Below are 22,359 nucleotides of genomic sequence, written 5' to 3' on the forward strand. Positions count from 1 at the left end.
GATCCCGCGCGCAAATGCGGGGAGGCCCGGCGCGGAGAGCGCAGGGCCTCGACTTGTCTCGATAGGCAGAATGGTCCCCACCGCTTCCGCCTCACGACTTGGGATCCTCCGCACCTCTGCCCGCCGATGTCAGCGAATGTGGCTCCTCTCGTTCCGGTGCTCGGCTGCGGTGGTGACGTCGTGGCCGGATAGGACTATCGACTGCGTCGACTCGGGCTGCACCTGCTGGATCACCTCGGCCTGCCATACCCCCGCCCGCTGATGCCACTTGGGCTGCATATTGGGATCCTGATCGGTCGCTTATGGGATCATTCCGGCGGACGTCGATGGCCTTCATATGACACCTGCCTCGCTGCTGACTGATCGACTAATCCGCTGTTTCGAATCCCTGGGTTTCTCTCCCCCGTGGCCTCACCATCGCCGTGTCGGTCTATTTCTTCCCTCCTATTCCCCTCCTCATCCACCCGATCGTCAGACGACGTCGTCCTCCCCTGTCGTCTGTGCACCCAAGCTTCATCTCACTAGCGTGACCGAAAGCCTAGCCTCCAGCATTTGCTGAGATCACAGTGCTCCCTCTGTAGCCCGACATCTCCAAAACTCGTCTCACCACAGCCCGTTCGTCACCAACACACAACTCGCCATGGCTCGCCGCGTGGTCTTCCAGTCTTCGACAAACGCTCATTCGCGCGACACCCTCCAACGGGGGCCTCTGCCGGCCCTCCACGATCCAAGATCGGCCCAAACTGGCCGTGGATACCCCAACCAGGCGCCCCAACGCCAACCGGAAGAATCCTATCCTTCCCAAAACTACTATGAATCTCATAAGCTCGACAGTGGCGCCAAGGGCTACGGCTCTTGGCACCATCCCGCTCCGCCTCATCCCGCTCTGCAATACGACCGCGACATTGTCCGGTCACCCTCGAGCCTGTCCTGGGACTCGAGATCGACGTACTCGACCGACAGCCAGTACCCACCGGCGTCCTTCTCGCGGGAGTACAACGATCCCCAAGCCGCCCGCGCCCATTACGACTCGTCATCGTCCTCGGACCAAGGCGCCTATCTCCCGGTGGGCTCGCACTATCCTCCCGGAATGCCTTCACAGCCATCCTCTCGCGACGATATGCGGCCCAACCTCCGGCGGCCCGTCCAGGAAGCACCTCGTGGAGTTGTCCGGACCGCCCCGCCAAAGTTCATCTCCGGCCCCCAGAGCCCACAGCATCAGTCCCCCGGCCTCCCATACCCGCACCCGTACTCACAGTCCCAGCCCCAGTCTCAGTCCCAGTCCCAATCCCAGTCGCAGCCGCATCCCCTCGATCCAAGCGACTTGAACAGCCGGCGCTGGAAAGCTACCGAGTCTGCACCACACACGATTGCATATGGCCGTGGTGGCCGCGACCGCATCAACACCGACAACACTGCGCCGTGTGACGAGTGGATGGAATACCCCGTAAGTATCCCCGGCCCTTGCCCCGGAGCTTTTTCTCTTGGCATTGCCGTGCTGCTCTGGCCGCGCTGTGCAGTCCGTCGGCCCGACCGTCACCGCGCATTGCCTCAGCAGCCCCGCGGTCAGGCCGCGTGACGCAGCTGGATCTGCTGACGTCGTCATGGGAGCGAAACCTAAATTTGTGCTGTGGTGAAGCGGCGGGGGCACATTGCGGTCTGGAAGCACAACGGTAGTGGGAACGACAGCGCTTGCAGTGAAGGCATACGCTTCGTGGCCGACCGGCTGCATCGAGAGGGATATTGCAGCCACCGTTGATGCAATCTCGACGCTGGGGGTGCGATCTTGCTGCTGAGGGCAACGTGTCGGCCCCGGTCGATCCTGCCTGAGACCAGCGATGTCGCTTGGGCGCCAATCGCGCGGGGATCCGCTTGCCCTGTCAGCACTATTGTCGCATTGACCCCAGCCCCGGCCCCCCCCCGCCGGAGACCCGCCATCCCGCGCCGGGCACCAATCACTGACAGTACCTGATTTGCATTTTTGTGTCTGCCAGGACGGCTTGACGACCATCTCGACGGCAAGCTCGTTTGGAACGACCTCGACTGGCTCCTCGGGTGCCTCGGTCTCCATATCCAGCATCGTCAACGACGACGAGGATCAGCCGCGCTTCCTGCTGCAAGAGCCCAACAGGTAAACCCATTCAGGCCCTCCCCATCGCGTCGCTCCCTTCTCTCTGTGCACACTACCCTTCCGATTCTCCCCCCCCCCATCATGACACCCAACCCTCAGTCAATCTGTTGCTGCCTGGATGGGCCAGACCATGCGACACTCGTGCAGCTGCCCACGAATGACTAGTAACACTCATCCTCGCCCACTTATGGCTATTTCATTCGGTGCTCTGTGATGGTCGCATACTTTTATTCCGTGCCGCTATGAATCTCTCGCATCGACGTCCAGCCTGAAGCTGCAGCTACACATCCAGAGTGGCGATGGCTCAACAATCGTCACAGACATGACTGTATCGCTCATTCAGAGCGTCAAGTCCGTCGTAGATCGGGTACGTTTGATCCTGATGTACAAACAGACTGCTGCTGATCCACAGACGGCAGATCCACACCGGATCCGGTTTCTACGGGCTGTTGTCTGACCGTGCATGTCAACTCTGCTGCCTCCCCGTGCTTGTCGCACTCTGTATGCATCCAGGTCAAATCGCTCTACAGTATGTCCGGGTACTTTGTCGTCTATAGCGACGAAAAGAAGTCGATTTTGTACGACGACTTGCCGCTTGGCGTCTACGAACTCAAGCAGAATGTAAGTTTGATTGCGCGGCGACGCTTGCTGTGAAGTGACACGACAGCCCTGCCGGCGAGCATGGCATCTCTCTCCCGCATCGAAACCTGCTCTGCTCCTCTTTTGCCATCGTTGTCCATATCCATTCGTGCGCGGCATACCAACTCCCATGCTACTCTGCATCACTTGGGCTTCCTCGAACTCCCTCACTGACCCACCACCGCACCTTGCCATTGCAGTCGATCCTGCACATCCAGATTGCCACCGGTCGTGAGCTGGAGAGCCGCATCTCCCTGGAGCGAGAACGCCTCAAAAACCCCAACCTGCAACCGATTGATCCGTAAGTTTTGAGTTCTGTCGATGTATCCGCGCATGTTCTCGCCCTGGCTTACCCTCCTGGTGCTTGTTGATCACCCAACCAGTGGCAAGATTGCAACCGTCCTGGCACCCGGCAGTCTCTATCTGTCGGTGCTGATCTTCAACGAAAACAAGCAGATCGTCATGACCAAGAAGGGCCTGCTCCCCTCGATCGAGATTTGCCATCTGGGCGCCAAGGAGGTTCATAAGTTCACCTCGGACACGGATACGTTCTTGTGGATGAAGACCACGACGCTCGACTGGGAGCCGCTCTCCAGCCACGGTGCGCCCAGCTATCCCGCTGACGATGGCTCCGAGCCGTCGCTTGCCTTCGAGTCCGATGCACTCTATCAGCGGATCAAGAACGTGACGGGGCCCAACATGGAGACGACCTCGATTCGCAAGGGCTTCCTGAAGGCTGCCTTGTCACTTCTCCAGCATCTGGATCTCAAGTCCTTCGGCGTCACCCTGAACTCGCCAGTTGCCATTCCCCTCGACTCCTCTGGCGAATCTGCTGCCACGATGGTCCTGAGCTTGGTCTTTTACAGGATATCGGGCGACAAGAGTGCTAGGAAAAACAGCCCCATGGCAAAGAAGATGAAGACTGCCGGACTAGAGTGGTGCTCGCCCCACAAGCTCTCGTCGAATCTCTATCACAAGTCCGTCATGGCCATGAACACGGCCTTTATGCAGTTTGCCCGCCCGCAGAGCATCGACATGCCCAGGGAATCCGCCATCGATCATTCCGCGAGCACCCCCAGGCACTCGCGCTGCTCGACATCAGCCGTCTGGAGCTCGTACTGGAAAATGTACCAACGATCCATGGCTGTCCTGCGGCCCGGTACCTACGTCGGGGCCATGTACACGCACCAAATTGAAGGAAACACATGCAAGTATTACCAAGACTCTGGGTTTTTCTTCTTCTCAGACGCACGTGGGCCGTGCTCTCGTTGACCTTGCTCTCGTTGGACTTGCTCTCCGATCCTGCTCCATCCTGAGCCTTCGTCGCTCGTGTCTGCGATTGCCCTTGCCCTGAAAGCATTCGCGTGGCGGACCTGCAATTTCTACACACACACACACACACTGATATCTAAATGTGAATATCGTTACTTCCCGCAGATGTGATGGTGCAGCGACACTACCAGAACATGGTCCCGGTGATGAAGCTGCCTGACGACGTCGAAGTAACTTCGGCCGACTTTTCGTTCCTGACCAGTCGTGGTGCCAGCATCCTTGATCCCGCAGACCTCGGCGGCCCATACTATCCCACGACTGCCTTCCAGACCGGCTTCCTTCGGGCCATCGAGGCGCTGTCGTATTCAACGGGACTTGACCTGCATCTGCGGCAGCTTGCCAACGCTGATCGGCCTGTGGATCTCACCAACCGAGCCCATCTCTACCTGCTCGTTGCGCCCGTCACCAGCGAGCTGCTGTTCAACTTCAACGAACGAGACTACATGATGCTGCCACTCAAGCTCTTTGAGGAGATTCACTACGAAGTCTACGACCCGATCACCTACCAGGACTACCACACCTACCTCAGGACGCTCTCCAGCCGGATGATCGAAATGCACCGACAGGAACGGCGCCGTGCCTCGGTCGCCGATATTAGCGATCAGGTTTCTCGGCGCGGCGAGACCATGTCCCCCATGGCACTCGATACTCCTTCCCACCAGCGGCATCCCCGACCGCCACCTTCGGTCGAGTCTGACTCGATGGATGTCGATCCTGCTCCTGCCTCCGGCCCTGCCCAGTCACGCTCATCGTCCTATGGTCCCAGTCTAGCACCCAATGCGGCTTCGACACGCCCATCGCGGTCACCATCGGTCTCCAACTTTTCCTTCCCACCGCTCGCTGCGCACATGTCCATGCCCGAGCTGCAGAAGCTTGTGCTCTACGCCCAGCAGCAGTGGATCAAGTCGCGGTGGACTCGGATCTACTTTGGCGCCTCTGGAACGCGATAGGCGTCCTCACCCTCCTCTCCTTCTCCTCCTCCTCCTCCTCCTCCTCCTCCGATTCAACCTCCCAAGCTCGTCCGTCGTCTGCTCGACGCCATCGATAGTCTTCATCCGTGTCCGTTGAATGTTGTACAGGCTTCCTGAGCCGGCCCTTTCCAAACTCGACACGGCGATTCAACTGGACGACCGATAGCGCACCACAAATGACCCAGCAGCCCCTCTGGCGAGCCTGGAGGGTTGCGAAGCTGCGGTTCCTGATGCAACACACTGCTCCCCAGCCTCGCTAAGGATTGGTTCGTTTCTTTGCTGTTCTGTTTGCTGTTATTGTCGTTTACGCAGCTGCTATTTTTGTTAGCGATGGTGGCGTTGCTCTCGCGCTGTTGTTAGGATTCCCTATGCATTCTTTGGCATCTGTGACATCTTTCTTGAACGATCGAGAGGAGCTGACGATTTGTCAGAATGCCGTTGTGGGGAAGGGGGGGGGCACTGGCTTCACTGGATTGCATGGAGGGCCAACGAGCAACGGCCTATCCTGCGCTTCTTGGCTCTTCTTGGACTTGCTCTGCTCGCCGCTCCGGCCGACTCTTCCACCTGCAAATCCTTGACTTGTTGCATTTTAGTTTGTTTGGTTTCCCATGCCCCCTCTGTGCATTTGCGTTGTCCATGCCACTTCTATTCGCATCAGATCGAGAGTCCATGGCTGTGCCTTCCCCTCCCTCCCTCCCCTTTCTCCTTCTGCATTTGCAGCATCAACCCGGGGCTGCCGATTACTCTTTCTTGACATGCCCACTGTTGCCAATCGAACTTTCCCACTTCCTTTTCCCCATCACTCTTCCCTGCCGTTTGGATCGAACGGCATCGGTTTCGTATTCGGAACGAGCCTCTTTCTGGATTCCCACCACGACGCTCCCTCAACCCGCCCTCTCCTTTTATCTTTCTTCGGGCGGGGGGGGGCTCAGTGTTCGACAGATGGTCGCTTTCCCTGAGGAGTACAAATCTTAGTTGATATTGTTAATGCTTGGGACATTCCCAGCTCTGAATTACGATTTCCCTCTTACGATCTTCCCCTTTTCCCTATCTCAATAATCGTGTCGCCTTTTTTTTGTTTTAGAACAATCAGAAACTGATGAATACAGCTCTTCTACAGTCGGTCCAGACAGAAACGGAACAGTCACTTCCTGGCTTCGGATGTCTGAACCCCGCTGACTGACTGTAGGCCCAGCGGGCAGGCCGTGAGATTGTTTCCCGTCCTGGTTGGCAATCCCTTTGTTTTTGGTTGGCTTGGGAAGCATGGTCTTGAATACACTCGGTCGATCTCCATGGGCGATGATCGACTGGCATACCGAGATCATGTTCCTTGAGGCATTGATGTCTCGATCCCACAGCGTATGGCAGCTTGCACAGCCCTGGACAAAGTGTGGTTTCTCGATATCAAGATACTCGGGTGACTTGAGTCGCTTGGCTTCCCGGCACTGAGCATACCTGGGATGTGTTGAACTCGTTCACCGAGCACACATGGATCTTGGAGACGGATCGGTTTGGTGGTCGTCTCTGGTGGTGGTGGAATTGCTCGAAGTGTTTGGCAAACCTGAGTCTCCTGGGACTGGAAGCATATCCCTTCCCTTGCTTCCACGAGGCATTCCCAAAGGCAATCACCACTTCGGTCTCACTTGGACATGCTTGCTTGGCCATGAATGCGATGAGTGGGTGTGTATTCAGGTTCCAGAAAAGTACTGTCCTGGTTAAAAACGGGGCTGTCCCATTTCATTTTGGAAACGCTCCAAGAAATCTCTCTGCTTTAGCAGTTGCTCATGCAGTTATTTTGTCCCCGCCTTCGCTCTCGTCAGGAGGATGACAGGCATCAACAGGTCTTTCGCAGACAACACGAGAGAGGCCTATGCCTCCTCCTGAATGAACACAACTTCCATTGGACACCGTTGGCCAATCCCTGCTCAAGTGACCGCAGGTGTTTATAACTCATGAATCGCGAGCACTTACAGCGATGTCTCGAACAGATACACCGAGCGATCGTCGAGTCCAGCGACGAGCGTGCGTCCGGAGCTCCTCAGCGTGCACAGCTCTACGTCGATGACGGACGAGCCTCGGAATGGGCTCGCTGTCGAGGCCGAGTCTACAGCAGACAGGCTTTCGAGCTCAAAAGCTTCGACCACGACCATCGTCTCGCTTGCGGGAGAGAAGGATGACGGCGATGGAGAAGGCGAAGGCGAGGCCATTGCGGAAAGCGATGAGTCGAGGCGCATTCCACTCCCAGGAGCCAGCAACGGTGATCGGGGCGCCGATGCTTGAGACGCCTGCGATGCCTGTGATGCTTGCGAGCCCACTCCTAAAGGCTGTGATCCATATCCCGACGACCGGACATCATTCAGCGACCATATCTTGAGCTGGAATCGACAGGGACGTAATCCAGAGTTAGGGTCAGCCTCTATCCTCGAAGTGCGGTCGTCATGGATGCGGCCAATCGCTCGTCACGCATTCCAGGTGCCATCGCATTCGCCCTCCACGCGTAAAGTGGCATCGGCCCATCGCTCCGGCAGCTCGTAAACTCCGAGGTACATTACCATGTTGGCGGCGTCATCAGGTATCAGCACGAAGCTCTCTCTTGCGCTTTCGCCCCGGCCATCTGACGGCGCGGTGAATATCCGACTTTTGGACATGACCGCCTGCCACCCTGGGTGGCGCCGGAAGTGTGTGATCCGAAGTAATTGTTCGTTGATGTCATCGGAAACGTCCGAGGCGAGTGTCCCGATAACATACCGAATTTCGGATGCACCGCGCCATACGGAGACCCACTGATTCAGCACAGAATCGAAGTGAGCCGAGGTGCAGGTGACTCCCTGCAGTATTGATCCTGAGACAAGGTCAGTCGCGGTGATCGATACCCGGGCGTTTTTCACAATAATGATGGATCCGGACCAACCTCGATCATGCCAAATAATCGATGCGCCCTCAGCTTCGAAGCAATCGTCCGATCGGGAGAGCAATGGATGGGTTCTATCCACATGACTTACCCGAGAGTTTTTGAACCAAAGGGGTTGGCGTTGATGTCCCTGATACTGTAAAAACAGAGCCCAGCGATGCACCAAACAGCAGGGCTTCAGCCGTGCCCGATCTTGACCTTGACCTTGACCTTGATTCTGACCCCGTCCTTGGTCGAGCGACCGAATGCAGGTAGTGAATACCCCTTCCTGCCCCGCCCATGTTGCTATCAGCCACGGATTTGATGGGTCGGGTGGCATTGCGGATATCGAACACTTGAATGATGTTGCTGTGCAGCCCAGCGTAGACATAATTTGGATTCACCGCGTCGAAGCAGCATGACCAACCAGCAGCACCAAGCTCAAATCTGAGGTCGAGATCTCGCGGATTAGTACGCTCACGCGAACGCATATTCCATCGGCGATGAACGATGACTACATATATCCAATGCAATCCGCCAGAGTGTACACAGGCGATAGCAGCAAAGCATGTCCCGCGCCTTCATTGCGTTTCGCTCTTGTTCCGGTGTAAACTCACGTTTGAACGATGCTTTTTGTGCTCGGCGACGATATTTTCATGGTCCGATCCAATGACGCTGTAAGGAGCCACGAGGGATGTGCTTCTATCCAGGCGCAGTCGCGAATCACATCCGCATGGATCACCAGCGACGGGGACGCAACCAATCTTTTGCGGCCGTTCCAAATCGAGCGGAGGTCGATTGTCGAGATCCCGTGTTGTCCACGGGAGGAAGACATGCTCACTGAGACCAAGAATCGACACAAACCCGATCAACATGGCTGGCAACACAGGGCTTCATCGATTGTCGAGCCATCGGAAGATAGCATCCGCCAAAATGCCTCCAATACTTGACAAGTCAATCAAATCTCTTACAATTGACATACCATAGAGATGTTCCTGTTCGCTGTTGAAGGTCAGACAGCGTGCGCTTCCTTTCTGCAGACACAGCAGCGATCGGCATCGGGTTTACAGCGCCATCCGTGGATACAATGACAAGAATTGGCAAGAATTGAGCCAGAGCTGATTAGGGACTGGCGATTCTGACGTTGCAGTAGCACGGGTTGCTTGCTGCAGCCATTCGCTGCCACCCAACTGACCTCAGCCAAGATTGACAATTTGGTATGCCAGGATCCCTCGCCCAGACTTTGTTGCGATCGCTGCGATTGTGTCTCTTGGGAACAACTGGTGACTCCAGCGTCGACTTGACTCCTAAGACTTCCTCATAGCAGAGCGGAGCAAGGCAAGCCCATCTGTTAGCCATGATAAAGTCCGGGTATGACATGATCAAAGACTGTGATCTGCCGACCCTCCACACTGGAGAGCGGACTGCTCATACTCACATTGCTACTTGCGCCATCAGCCGCGCAACTTCTCCACGAGCACCGTCTCGCTCTTCCTTGAGGCTCTGGTTCCTCTGTATTTGCATGTCCAGCTCGTTTTCGAGCTGTCGTTGGGTGACCAGTGCCACATTCAAACGCTGCTCAGTCTCGCCTTGGTACTCTCGAAACTCAGCCTCGATCTTCTTTCGCTCTTCCGCTGTTTTTTTCATCTGCCTATCATACAGATCGAACTTGTTCATGTATATCACTCGGATGTCGTTCCTGGAGTACTTTCCTCTGGAGAGGCCAGCCAGATAGGACGAGATGTGGATACGGGACGTGAGGACGAAGAGACCGAGCCAATGGTGCGGCAGCATCGATGCGAATTAGAATGACTTGCAACTTACTTGCATTGCGGGCAGTTGGCTTCGTTTTTGTTGGCACACCATGCTTCAATACAGCTTGCAGTTGTTGGTGGAGTGTGAGTCAGGACCATGTGCAGCGACATAGCCATAATTCGGCTGCTCCGCTGTCGCCATTTCCCCCTCCATTCACTGTCGATGGCTGAGAACTGACTGACGGACAAGCATACCTCTTGCCAAATACATGGCCGCAGGGAAGTGATACGATGCGGTGCTCTCCGGACGACGATAGCGATTCAAAGCAGCTGCATCGAACGGAGTCGTTGGTGGTGGGGCGAGTGCGTCGTCATAGCCAGCCTCCCAAGTCGCAAGCGATGATGCTTTGGCACGGCTGAAACACACTCAAACTTACATGATACAGTCGAAATCCTGCCATGTCGCAGCACAGACAAGCTTGGTTGGTCAGTCGCAGCTCGTTTCGACCGATGAACAGTGCAGAGACCCCTTGGCATGATGCTTTCCACCAGCCCCGTCGATCGACCACCAGCCAGAAGACACTCGAATGGACACCTACATTTAGTTCATCGGCAGGCGCCAGGGTAGGTATCGAGCTCGCTTGTGGCGGATCATTTCTCTCCTTGAACTTTCGCTTATTCCTTCGGCTGATGTGCGAAGCCGGTGGCGGATCTGGACGAGTCCCGCCATCATCGTCCGTTCCAGTCGGGCCCATGATCAGGAAACGCAGGATTAGGCCCGGTATCCGCCTGCCCAAGTTCATAATCCAAGCACCCGTCGAGCAGTGACATTATATGCAAGATCAATGATCCACGGAAGGGACGGCGGCCGGCTTTCCTCCACGAGCAACGGCGCCTCCTGCGGTTCATATTCGAGTCGGTTGGTGCGTAAGGGGCGCTGGAAGGGATGCTTAGAAGCCATTTTTCAAGGGCTCCTTACCGCCAAGTGATAGCGGATGCCCTTCTGCTTCTCTTTGGGCGAGTCCAGCGAGCCCAGCGAGGGCCGATGCTCGGGTCTCATATCGATGGAGTTGGGTCTGCCTGCCTGGCCCGGTCGCTGTCCCAGTCGCTGCCGAGCGAGGGGGCTCTTGTGGAGGCAGTATCGAGACGATCCGCGGCTCCTGCACAAGATCTTCCGAGGAGTCGCTGTCAAGGATCTCGATCTCGGAGAGAGCCACCCGGTTGCTCATATGTGAAGAGGCGAGAGTGTCAGTTCGGACTCGAGACGCAGATCAAGGCGGAAAAAGAAAACGCGAGGCGATCCGAGGCAGCCGGCACCTCTGCGTTGGCCGCGGCCATCCGCGAAGGCCGCCGACACCCCCAGCCCACGATAATCGAGAGCCAAGTGCGAAGCGGATGCATCTGGCCAAGGATGCACCGACTTCTCGACGGGGAGAGCTGCATCCAGCGCGGTGATGAGCAGAGCGGATGACCACTCTCCCGTGAGCACGACCTGCAGCAAAGGCAGATGGGAGATCTGTGGGCGAGAGCGCATGACGACAGCGCATGACGGCCAAACTCGATGGACAGAGTCGCTGGTCCTGACGAGTCATCTGCAGGCAGCATCTGCGAGTGTCATCTGCGAGTGTCATCTGCGAGTGTCATCTGCGAGTATCATCCTCCACGACGGCGATTTACTCGACTGCGATTTACTCGACTGCGGTCCCCTCCACCGGTCATCCGACGCAGCCGGACGGCACACCGAGGCAAGCCCCGGCCCAGAACAGACCCGAACAGACCCGAACAGGACCAGCCCGGCCAGAACGGGTCTGCCCAGACGGCATCCACCTGGGTTTCCTCGCTGCGGCTGCCTCGCCAAGGGTGGCGACGATCCACGTGCAGCCAATTCCAGCCAATGGCAGCCGGCGAGCGGTTTGTGCCGGAAGTGGTCCCGAACTGCTTCCAAAGTGGTCTGTCACAGGTCCGTCCGCAGGCTTGTTCTCCCTTGTCTGGTGCGCCACGCGCCGTCGCCACTGGCCCTCGTGACATGACCAACCACAGCGCCGCCGACCAACAGTCGCCATGTCTGCAAAAAAAATGTGGAGGGGGGTGGATGCATCGCGAGCGGCTCTGACCCGGCCTGGCATGGCCGGCTGGAGACAGGGATATAAATAGACTCCCTCCCTGGCTCGTCTCTCGGCCTCCATCGACACCGCCTCGACACCACCTCAACTCGAAAGCATCACCGCCCACAGTGTGCAATCCAGTCTGCAATCTGCAATCTATCACCGCCAACATCAGCTCAACACCAGCACCACAGCCTGTCCTCAAAATGGCCGCCAGCAACCTCGTTCTCATCCCCATCGACTCGATCTCTGAGCTCTCGCGAACCGTCATCCTCCACGCACTCGAGCACAGCGTGGTGGCCACCGACAATGTCGAGATCCTCCATATCATCAAGCCGTCGCTGTGTAAGTTGCGGGTCCCGGCGGTGCATGGAGTGTTGGTGCATGGAGTGTTGGTGCTGTGCTGTGTGTTGTTCTGTCGATCAGCGAGTCAGTCAGTCAGTCATCTAGTCAGTCATCTAGTCAGTCATCTAGTCAGTCATCTAGTCAGTCGGCCAGTCAGTCGGCCACCCGGCCAGTCCTTCAGTCGCACTCACATCCTTCGCATGTCCCGACGCTGCCCCGTTCCTCTGTGCTTCCGCTCGTTTCTGCTTGCCTCCAGTCTCTGCCATGCAATCTGCATACGAGCACCGCGAGATCGTCGAGGTCACCCAGCGCCTCACCAAGTTTGTCCAGGAGATTGTCCAAGCAAGCGGCGTCGCAAACAAGGTCTCGCTCAACGTGATCCATGGAGAGGCCAAGGGCCACATCATGATGGAGATCAGCGACCGCGCTCCGCGACTGGTTGTCATGGGTGCCCACCCACATGGCCCCCTCGCTGGCACTGGTGAGTTGGTGTGTGGTGTCTGTCTGTCTTTGCGGTGTGCCATGCTGCTGCGGTGCAGTGTGGCCTGTTGATGCGGTGCAGTGTGGTTTCTCTCGATCGGCGACTCCAGGATCGCATCAGAGCAATGCCGAGACTGGCCAATGTCGGCCACCCACTCCCACATCCACCCACAACCACTCCCACAACCACCCACTCACTGTGTCTGCTTCCATTGCCCGCACATCCCAACCGCCACCCCAACCACCCGTCTCGTCTCCCACAATCTGCAGGCAGCATCACCGGATATGTCTCACAGCGATCCCCGTGTCCCGTCCTGGTTCTGCCTCACTCCATCGCCAAGACTGCCGTCCCGATGGAAGGCAGCAGCAGCAGCATCCCGATTGCTGCCTGAGCGAGCATCGTCCCCGCACCGTCCCCGCACCGTCTCCAGCACCGTCTGCAACTGCGTGACCCAGTCTCTCTTGCCTCGCTGCTGCACTCTGTCCCGTCTGGCCTCGTTGCTGCACCTCGTTCTCTCCCAGCCGCAACCCGTCGCCCACCTGCTCCCTCCGCTTCCTGCGTGCGCCTCTATATCCCCGCTATGTTCCCGCTATATCCCCGCTATGCTCCACCATGCTCCACCATGTTCTCGATGTTTCATGCGTGTTTGTTCTCCTTATTTATTGGCCGGCGTTGGTCCTGGATCTGTCGCCTCTGGCGGCGATGCGATCCCGACCTCGCTGTTCCCGGCCTCCTGTGCGATGCCATTGTCATTAATTGCCATGGGCTGTCTCGGCCGTCCCTGTCCCTCTGCCATTGGCTCGATCTGCTTGAATACACACATTCGCAACCAACCTCGTCTTCTGGCGATATCGGATGGTGGTCCGAGTCCATTTGGCTCGCAATTCAAAGTCGCTGGCTGTTCCGCTCATTTCATGACAATTCAAGGGAATCATTGGATCATCATCCCACCGTGCTGTGTCTCTCGTTGTGCCAGCATCCCAGCTTTGAACTATAACCCACCGAATTACGTCTATCTAGCAATTCCGCACAATCCATATCCAGGAGCCTCCGCTGTTGGTCGATTTGACGATCCGCCTGTGCGGTATATGATCGGTTGACCGATTGCGTCTTGATAGATTCACGAGAATGGAGCAGTGGGTTCTCAAAATGGTGGTCTCCCGCATCTGCGAGCCGCGATGAAGACACATGATAGTGTGAAATGCACCAACCAAGACTGCAGTACACTCCATACCATACCATACCATACCATACCATACCATACCATACCATACCATACCATACCATACCATACCATACCATACCATACCATACCATACCATACCATACCATACCATACCATACCATACCATACCATACCATACCATACCATACCATACCATACCATACCATACCATACCATACCACGGACATGTCGCGGCATCGTCGAATCAAAGGCAGACGACCGATGCGTCGTTCGCCCGTCATGAGCAGCCAAGCTTCGATCCGAGCCAGCTACCATGTCGACCAATCATTTGTTGACCCGTTGCCAGTGCCGCCCCAGATACAGACCGAGGTTGCGTTGCGAGCGTGTGATTGCGCCCATGTTCAACGCCGGCCAAAGCCGCCGGCTGTGAAGGCGGCCGAATGCCAAGGCCGCTGTTGGCCGGGACAAATGCAGGAACGACCCCGGCGTGTGCCGCCAACGCGGCTGGCTGCAAGTGGCCAAGACCACCAAGATGCCATGGCCCTTGGTGGTCTTGGCGAGCACGCTGGTCACGGCCCCACGTCGCGCCTTCACGATTGGCGGGTTGTGCGTGGCTGCCACCATGGGCCAACACGCCCCGCGACAACATGTGCGAGCCGGGCGGCTGCACAACAAGCTCGTCACCGCGGGGTGAAAGGCGCAATCCAGGGGTCGCGCTGGCTGATCGGGTCATCCTGGATAATCCTTGGATAATCCTTGGATAATCGGAGAAACCGGTAGTAGGCTCAATGGATGAATCGCCGTTATGCCGTTACTCCAGGACGACACCCATCTGGCTTGGCCCTGGGGACTCGCCGAACCAGGGCCGCGTCCCGGCCAGATACTTAAGACCGAGGTGGTCGCCCAATCCACCAGATCGATAGCCGCCGATCCAGTGCATCACCTTCACAGACCTTGGCCTCTCTGGCTTCCCTTGCACTGCCCACAACACCCATCCTTGCCCACGCCAGCTACTGAGATCTGCGCCATGAGTGAACCCCAGCACAAGCCGCCCCAGTTGTCGCGTCTCTCCTTCGCCCTCATCTTTGTCGGGTACGTGTATGATCATCCGCAGATCACTCTTTCTGCCAAAGAGCAACGAGCTGCCCGAGCGAGCGAGTGTCATAGTCGGATGGGCTCACTAACACTCTGCGTATTTGTCGGTTGGGCGGGATCGTTGCCCACAGCCTCGCCCTGGCCTTGCTACTCGCTGCCATCGACCAAGTCATTGTCTCCTCTGCCATCCCATCGATCGGCAACTCCTTCCAGGACTTTGAGAGAGTTCCATGGATCGGAACCGCTTACCTCCTGACCAGCTCGGCCATGGCCCCAACCTATGGCAAGCTTTCGGACATCTTTGGCAGAAAGAGCGTCTTTCTTGTTGCCATCGTCATCTTTGAAATCGGAAGCTTGATCTGCGGAGTTGCCACGGTAAGTGTTGGTTCTGATCGGGTCGACTGCACTCGAAGTTGCACTCAAAGTTGCACAAACATCACGCACCGTGGTTTCCCATGTTGCTTCCGTTTGGCAGTCTATCTCATAGCACCGCACTCACATCCTATCGCCTCGGCTTGGTGCTGTTTTGCAGAGCATGGACATGCTTATTGCCGGTCGAGCGATCGCCGGCATCGGCGGCGGCGGTCTCATTGGCCTCGTCCTCATCATCATCTCGGACCTGGTCTCGTTTCAAGACCGCGGAAAGTACCAAGGCATCATCGGCGCCGTCTTTGGTCTGGCCTCGATCATTGGACCTTTTGTTGGTGGACTGTGTAAGTGGCGTAGAATCTTGGGCTGAAGTCAACGAGCATCAGGACTACGGCCGCCAACACCGTGGCGCAAGTGATAGCTCGTTGCTGGGGTCATGTCGATCGCTGAGGCGACCGTGTCTACGTACGGTACTAACTGGAAGCGCTTCCTTTCTGCCACAAGTCACGGACAAGATCAGCTGGCGATGGTGCTTCTTCATCAACCTGCCTTTCGGTGCCCTGGCCATCCTGGCCATCGTTTTCTTCCTCCACCTGCCGACTCCAGAAGGCTCCATCACCGCCAAGCTCCAGCGCATTGATTACCTCGGATCTCTTGTCTTGATCTCGGCCGTGATCTGCCTTCTGCTTCCGGTCCAATACGGCGGAGGCGACTGGGCCTGGAACGCCCCGCAGACGATTGCGCTCTTTGTCGCTGCTGCCGTCTTGACCGGACTCTTCATCTTCATCGAGTTCCGTGTTGCCAAGGAGCCCGTCATTCCCCCTTCCATCTTCCGGCATCACAGCGTCGGGCTGATCCTGGCGTTCACGTTTCTGTTCGGCGCTGCCTTCCTCGCAATCGTGTACTATCTCCCGACCTACTTCCAGATTATCGACGGCGCAACGGCGACTCAATCGGGTGTCTACACCATTCCCATGGTTGTAGTGTTTATCATTCTCAACATTGGCAGTGGTAAGTTGGCTATCTCAGGACCATTTATCCGCAGCAGTGTCTCTCTGGATGGCGGATGCATTCACAGCAGTACATCGAGCTGTGGCATTGGATTTCAATCCCCGTACCCTGCCGCCGCTTCTCAAATGGCACTTTGCTGATATTTCTTCACATCTCCATCATGTCGCTTTCCGCCCGCGTAGGCATCGTGGTCTCTCGCTCTGGCCACTATCGCATCTTCTTCTGGATCGGATTTCCATTCATGATCGGTGGCTCAGCTTTGCTCTACGTCCTGAACGAGCAGTCTCTGCTGTCCACCCAGATGCTGTTTTCCCTGGCTTTCGGCATCGGCTCCGGTTGCATCATTCAGTCCAAGACCATTGCCATCCAAGCTAGCGTTCCACACAGCGAAATCGCTGTCGCCACAACCCTCACCAATTTCGCTCAGACTCTTGGCGGGTAAGCATTCAGCAATGTGTCTGTTCTTGCTCGGCCGGTGGCGATTGCCGAGCGATTGCCAGTGTCACGCAAACGTGGTGAAGCTGACAGTTCCTCATATCTCGACAACAGAGTCCTGGGCATCGCCATCGGAGGTGCTTTCCTGAACAATACTCTTCAGTCGACACTGCAGGCCTCTTCCCTTTCCCCAGAAGTCATCACTATGATTATTCGCAGCCCGGCGTCGATTCGAAGCGTGTTTGCCAACGACCCCAGCGCCCTTGCCACGACAGTCTCTGCGTTCTTGGTTGGCATCCGCTCGATCTTCCTGTCCACGATCCCATACACGGTCGTGGGCTGGTTCGCCTCCCTCATCATTCGCGAGTTCCGAAAGGGCCAAACGGCTGCTCCAAAGTCCGTGTCGGGGCTCGACGATGCCGCAACTAACAAGCACGAGCTCAACGAGATTGTGTCCGACCGCGAGCCTCACAACTAGTGCCCCTGGTGATGAGGCAAGCACCTTTCCTTCGCCACCCCGGACAATTTCAATAGCCCTATGCAAATCCAATCTTGCTTTATGACGTCGAATATGTGTGGATTTTTCTTTGTTAACGGTGTGCCGCAGTTTCCCGTAATATATGGCGCATGCCGATCGTCCCAGCTATGACCAGCCGGTGGTGCTCGTCGATAGTCTCACGAAAATCCATTCCCGAGGACCTGAACGGCCGGGGGCTGGAAGTACTCGTGCTCATGATCCGCAACAACATTTGAGTGGGCGCAACTGTGCTCCACTGGCTCTCGGGCCGGCTGTTTCCGAAAGTGAACCACTGGCCACTCACACTCCCTCGCACTTGCCACTGACCAGTCCTTTCACGGATCACACGAACCCTCCCGAATGTTTTTGTGGCGGGCGCTGTTGTGCCAGACAACAACAACGACAACAACAGCAGCAGCAGCAGTAGCAACAACAACAACAACGACAACAATATGCTGTTGATCCCATGCAGGTCAGGCGATCGGACCTGCGGATCGCTGCGGTGAAGATCGATCGAGCACCGTCAAGGCCGGTTCTGGGCGCTTCTCTCTGTTTCGGTCCCAGCTCCGACGGTCATCTGCCCCGCAACTCCGCTCAGCCTGAGTCAAGCCCACGGCCATCCGCTCCTATAAAGCATTTCCAGCTCGATCGCCGATCGAGTCCATCGTATCAACCGCTATACGACCCATACAACTCTAACCCAAGCTCTTACCTCTCATACATCCTCGCACATTCGTCCTTGGCCCGTTCGACCCAGCCAAGCACTTTGCCATATCACCTCTCGCCATGACCACCCGTAAGCACCAGCATTGACACCGGCATTGGCACCGGAACTGAAACGAGAGCATGTGCATCGAGCAGACAGCTTGTAGGGCCCGTATCAAATCGACGCTCCACATCTCCGCATTGATGGCTGGTCCGTCTCGCTACATCCTCGTCTGTCTTGGATGCTCGTGCGAGCTCGATGCTCACTTGTTCGTTCCTCCTTCGTGCTCTCTTGGCCGCCTGTTGCCACCCCGTCGTTTCTGACAGTGTCTCCACTACCAACAGCTCGCCACTCTCTCACCCAGCTCGAGGAGCACCAGCGCCCATCCGTCGCCGAGCGTCTCGCTCAAGCCGCTGAGCGCCGCCGCACCCTCGAGATGGAGCGCGAGGCTAGACTGAAGCAGGACCTCTCGCACCACGACAGCAAAGTGTCGCTCCGCGAGTCGTCCACATCCCTCCCAGACGAACGAGCGTCCCAGGTCAAGCTGAATAGCCCTGAGCGCATCAAAGCCGTGCTCGAGAGAAAACAGACCCTTGAGGAACAGGCCCTCGAGCACGCCGAGCGGCTCGCCGAAAAGACACGCACTCGCATTGAGGAAGCCGGCCAGCGCCATGATCGCGCCGTCCAGGAAAAGGCCGAAGTCGCCCACCAAGCAAACCAGGAAATCGAAGGTATGTCTCATGTCGCTGCCGACTCGAGTGCCGGGCTCTCATTGGCCGCAACTCAGACGGCTCGATCTTTGTCTCGCTATCGCGCTTGGATGCGTTCCTCTTGGCTCTATCCCGGAATTGCGTGTTCTCACGGCCTTCTCGGGGCTGACGATTGGTGTCGGTTTTGCGCTTTGCAGACGTGATCCGGAGAGCCTCGACTGCCCGTCTCACCGAGTCTATCGCCAAGCCAAGGGCCAGCATTCCCACTGCACCTCCTCAATCCCCCGATCTTGATGGCCGTCGAACTTCGCTGGTTCATACCGAGGCCGTCCAAGCAAGAAAGAGTGAGATCGACGCCATCAGCCAGGCCGATATTGCGCTACAAATGCACAAACTCGAGAACAAGGCTGTATCGGCCAGCGATCTGCATGGATCCAGCATCGAGCACATCCGAAGCAACGCCCACAAGGCTATCGAGTCGGTCGAAAGTAAGCATCTCTGGCTCTTGTTCTGCTGCTGCAATGGCGGCTCACTCGCATGCCACCTACTGAGCTAATGCTTTGCATCTCCTGTCTGTATTAGTGGGCCATACCCGCCACCTGCTGCGGGAGAAGATCAGAGAGTCTCAGATCCTCCAGCAGGCCCACGAGACCGATCTCAAGATCGAGCGTGCCCAAGCCATGAAGCGAGACTCGATTGAAAGGATCAAGGAGAAGCAAGCACAGCTCCAACGCTCCAGCGTCACGCGCTCGTCCACAAGCGTAGATCGCCGAGACTCGACGAATGCACCGACAATGTGACCGTCCACGGAAGTGTCGCACCGCTCCTGTCTCTGGCACATGAGGTGGCCCGGGTGCAGGCTTTCTGATCCTGTGTTGAACTCAATTGGACTGATTGAATTGAACTGAATTGATTGATTTGAATTGAGCCGCGTTGGTTTGTTTTTGAGCAGCGCTTTGGGCGGCACCTGCGCGGCGTTTTTGAAATGGTTTGTCCTATCCCACTCCCCACGCTCTACCTGTATGTATTTCCTGAATCCAGAAAAAAAAACGGGATAGTGTTCGCTTTCTCTGGCATCATAGTTCGTGCGATTGTGTCCGGTCCTGGTGGCAATCTCTTGGGTTTCGCTGGCTGCGGTGTACTGCTCAATACGCCCAGCCTGGACGGGCTGTGGCGCAGGCACATGTGGCACTCACATGACCGAGCGGGCGCTTCCTCGTCGCGATTTGAGGCGAGCGATCTCGGTGCATCCGGCTTGCTTCGTCCACGACGAGGCGCGCAGCACACCATGGGCGAGTTCGAGATCACCAGGCCGATTCGCAAGAATGCCATCATGGATGGCGGCGAGGACACCGAGATGGCGGACGCTGCCGGCGCCCACGTCGTCACTCCCGGCGAAGTCATCACCAGCGATACAGCCTTCATGAGGTTTGGTTCTGGAGCACCGGCGATCGAGATCGACTCGCCGTCTGGGCGGATACACAGGATCGCACATCCAGACTGACGCACTCGTTTATTCTGGACCTTTTGCCCTCCCGATGGCTCGGCCACGCCATCCAGAGGCCACGGCACCTATCTCGTCGATGGCGAGAGGCTGATTTCATCGGTTGCCGGAGTCGTCGAGCGGGTCAACAAGCTCATTTCGGTGAAGCCGTTGCGCACGAGGTAATGAGTGTTTTGTTTCTCAAGCCCGAGAAAGCCAGAGGCGCTGCGTATCAGCGCACGGGCCAACGAGGTTCCTGGGCGAGATTTTGCCGACACAGATGATATGTCCACTCTGGAGGATCAAGGCTCGATCGACAGTGCCGGCTCGTGGGCGACCGAGAGGCAGCTGCCCAACGAACAGAACCGCCCCAGAAACCGATCTGTGCTCAGATGGGATCGATCACAGCTCCAATGCGTTCCTATAGGTCACAGGACTCGACCGAGTGTACTGGAACAGCACACGATCGTTAGCCCCCCGGCAAAGTCAAATGGCAACAGGGCGGGATACTCAAGAGCCGGACGGGCACGCCAAGGGATCTGGCGATATGGGTTCATCAACCACAGCGGGACTGACGATGCGCTGACCCCGAAACCGTCGCATCCCCATCCAAATTTGGCCTGTCGCAGATACAACGGCGAGATCGGCGACGTTGTCGTTGGACGGATTACGGAACTAGGCCAGAAGCGATGGAAGGTTGACATCCGCGCTCGGCAGGATGCCGTGCTGCTGCTGTCCTCGGTGAACCTCCCTGGAGGCGTCCAGGTAACAACAGCCCGGGCTTTGCCTGCCGGATACGACTAGTTGGCCGGGTTATCGAATGGCTTGATCGCGATCTGCTGGTTTCAATCGCGAAGCACTGGCCAAAGCCATGGGGCAGGACGACCGATCACCTGCCTAACATCATACATTCCTATCCATGCATACCCTCTGCCGCACAACTCAAGCGCCGTAAATCCGAGTCTGATGAGCTCCAGATGCGGTCCTTCTTTGCTGAAGGCGATCTCGTTAGTGTAAGTGATGCTCTGCCACAAGCGACTCTGTCCTTCCTGGCCACTGCGAGCCCTTGGCGGCTGACGCTCGTCTATGCGGACTGGATTCAACAGGCCGAGGTGCAGCAGTTTTTCCAAGACGGAGGCGCCTCACTTCACACCCGCAGCATGAAATATGGAAAGGTGAGATATGCTGCCTCAGCTCGTATCGGGCCGTGTGTGCGGTATATATTCAGCAGATGTGGAGTAATGCCCAAGCGCAATTCTGTGTGCTCGGGAATCACCAGAGCAGCACCATCGCTCCCATTCATCCGACTCATCCTGGTACTGATCCCGGAAATCCCTGCTTCGGGGACCATTCATCCTTTGTCAGCTGCGAAGTGGGTCGTTGGTGCAAGTCCCAGCGGCACTGATCAAGCGATCCAAGTCTCACTTTGTTTCCCTGGCCGGGGGCGTCGACGTCGTCCTCGGAGTGAATGGGCTCATTTGGGTCTGCAAACACTCGGGCATGACTCCCGAGATGGCCAACCAGCCGGATGCGCTCTATCACAATGAGAATGAGGTATGTGGCCATCGGGGGAGTGTGGAATGGTCGCCTCTGGCGTGTCCATAGCCATCGATGATGATGCGGCATATACAGCTCCCGCTGCATGGTTGCGCTCTTGCTCTCACTTGCTCGCCCGGCTGCACTCACTCATCCGTGCCCGCTCTCGTACAGGACATATCCGAGTCTCTGCGCGAGGCCATCGCTAGAGTCTGCAACTGCATTACTGCGATCAGCAACGCCTGCGTCTCGATCAACGATACCATGATTGTGTACACATACGAGGCATCGATGAAGTACTCCGTCAAGGATCTGCTGAAATCCGATATCCAGTCGCAGATCGTCACCGAGGCCAGCGCCCTGGTCGAGCAGATCAAGAACTAGACTCCTGCCGCAAGCCGCTCAGCACACGGCGGCCGGGTGTGTGATATGATCCAACTACGCTGTGTTTTTGTCCGAACGAGACGATGTGTCCCATTGATTATTAAAGATGCCCAGGTCATTCGGCTGCTCCTTTCCGGTAGTTCGGTGTGCGGTTTCGTTCGGCAGACACAGTGTTCAGGGCGATCCTGGGCGGTGTTCATGGTGGGAACAGGCGTGTGATTTCTGCCGGTGGACAAACCAGCAGCCGCCCAGAACCCCCGCGAAGCCAGCTCACCCTCC

General features: G+C 57.0%; 8 protein-coding genes across 8 annotated transcripts; 7 read left to right on the plus strand and 1 right to left on the minus strand.

Annotated features, from left to right (window-relative positions):
* Nucleotides 1-640: 640 nt before the first annotated feature.
* BJ171DRAFT_582957 (uncharacterized protein) lies at nt 641-5,052 on the plus strand (the record flags this gene model as incomplete). Its single annotated transcript, XM_053114224.1, has 7 exons — nt 641-1,447; nt 1,995-2,131; nt 2,399-2,498; nt 2,645-2,752; nt 2,971-3,071; nt 3,154-4,022; nt 4,208-5,052. The coding sequence occupies 7 exons, from the start codon at nt 641-643 to the stop codon at nt 5,050-5,052; spliced, it is 2,967 nt and encodes a 988-aa protein (XP_052965538.1).
* A 227-nt stretch (nt 5,053-5,279) lies between these two features.
* BJ171DRAFT_144248 (uncharacterized protein) lies at nt 5,280-6,087 on the plus strand. Its single transcript, XM_053105725.1, has one exon. The coding sequence runs from the start codon at nt 5,506-5,508 to the stop codon at nt 6,046-6,048; it is 543 nt and encodes a 180-aa protein (XP_052965539.1). The 5' UTR covers nt 5,280-5,505; the 3' UTR covers nt 6,049-6,087.
* An 883-nt stretch (nt 6,088-6,970) lies between these two features.
* Nucleotides 6,971-10,825, minus strand: BJ171DRAFT_144316 (uncharacterized protein). Its single transcript, XM_053105727.1, has 12 exons — nt 10,697-10,825; nt 10,317-10,506; nt 10,155-10,171; nt 9,973-10,047; nt 9,788-9,841; nt 9,402-9,677; nt 9,159-9,276; nt 8,946-8,997; nt 8,581-8,803; nt 8,076-8,410; nt 7,626-7,915; nt 6,971-7,448 (listed from the first exon to the last, which is right to left on the minus strand). The coding sequence occupies exons 2-12, from the start codon at nt 10,470-10,472 to the stop codon at nt 7,041-7,043; spliced, it is 2,004 nt and encodes a 667-aa protein (XP_052965540.1). The 5' UTR covers nt 10,473-10,506; nt 10,697-10,825; the 3' UTR covers nt 6,971-7,040.
* On the plus strand, nt 10,571-11,507 carry BJ171DRAFT_144332 (uncharacterized protein). The gene has a single exon (XM_053105728.1). The coding sequence runs from the start codon at nt 10,664-10,666 to the stop codon at nt 11,186-11,188; it is 525 nt and encodes a 174-aa protein (XP_052965541.1). The 5' UTR covers nt 10,571-10,663; the 3' UTR covers nt 11,189-11,507.
* A 521-nt stretch (nt 11,508-12,028) lies between these two features.
* On the plus strand, nt 12,029-13,039 carry BJ171DRAFT_568891 (uncharacterized protein; the record flags this gene model as incomplete). Its single annotated transcript, XM_053113539.1, has 3 exons — nt 12,029-12,167; nt 12,424-12,648; nt 12,918-13,039. 3 exons carry the CDS (start codon nt 12,029-12,031, stop codon nt 13,037-13,039), a joined length of 486 nt encoding a protein of 161 aa, XP_052965542.1.
* Nucleotides 13,040-14,861: 1,822 nt separating this feature from the next.
* Nucleotides 14,862-17,222, plus strand: BJ171DRAFT_568892 (major facilitator superfamily domain-containing protein; the record flags this gene model as incomplete). The annotated part of the gene is made up of 6 exons (XM_053113540.1): nt 14,862-14,926; nt 15,061-15,304; nt 15,462-15,642; nt 15,803-16,309; nt 16,492-16,747; nt 16,859-17,222. The coding sequence occupies 6 exons, from the start codon at nt 14,862-14,864 to the stop codon at nt 17,220-17,222; spliced, it is 1,617 nt and encodes a 538-aa protein (XP_052965543.1).
* Nucleotides 17,223-18,047: 825 nt separating this feature from the next.
* Nucleotides 18,048-19,477, plus strand: BJ171DRAFT_623749 (uncharacterized protein; the record flags this gene model as incomplete). The annotated part of the gene is made up of 4 exons (XM_053115467.1): nt 18,048-18,057; nt 18,312-18,698; nt 18,875-19,165; nt 19,260-19,477. 4 exons carry the CDS (start codon nt 18,048-18,050, stop codon nt 19,475-19,477), a joined length of 906 nt encoding a protein of 301 aa, XP_052965544.1.
* A 557-nt stretch (nt 19,478-20,034) lies between these two features.
* BJ171DRAFT_425308 (uncharacterized protein) lies at nt 20,035-22,080 on the plus strand (the record flags this gene model as incomplete). Its single annotated transcript, XM_053107711.1, has 7 exons — nt 20,035-20,105; nt 20,238-20,342; nt 20,790-20,925; nt 21,108-21,173; nt 21,267-21,335; nt 21,526-21,714; nt 21,871-22,080. 7 exons carry the CDS (start codon nt 20,035-20,037, stop codon nt 22,078-22,080), a joined length of 846 nt encoding a protein of 281 aa, XP_052965545.1.
* Nucleotides 22,081-22,359: the final 279 nt, after the last annotated feature.

Source organism: Polychytrium aggregatum (genome assembly GCF_025602895.1).
Source record: "Polychytrium aggregatum strain JEL109 chromosome Unknown BJ171scaffold_24, whole genome shotgun sequence".
Classification (NCBI taxonomy): Eukaryota; Fungi; Chytridiomycota; class Chytridiomycetes; order Polychytriales; genus Polychytrium; species Polychytrium aggregatum.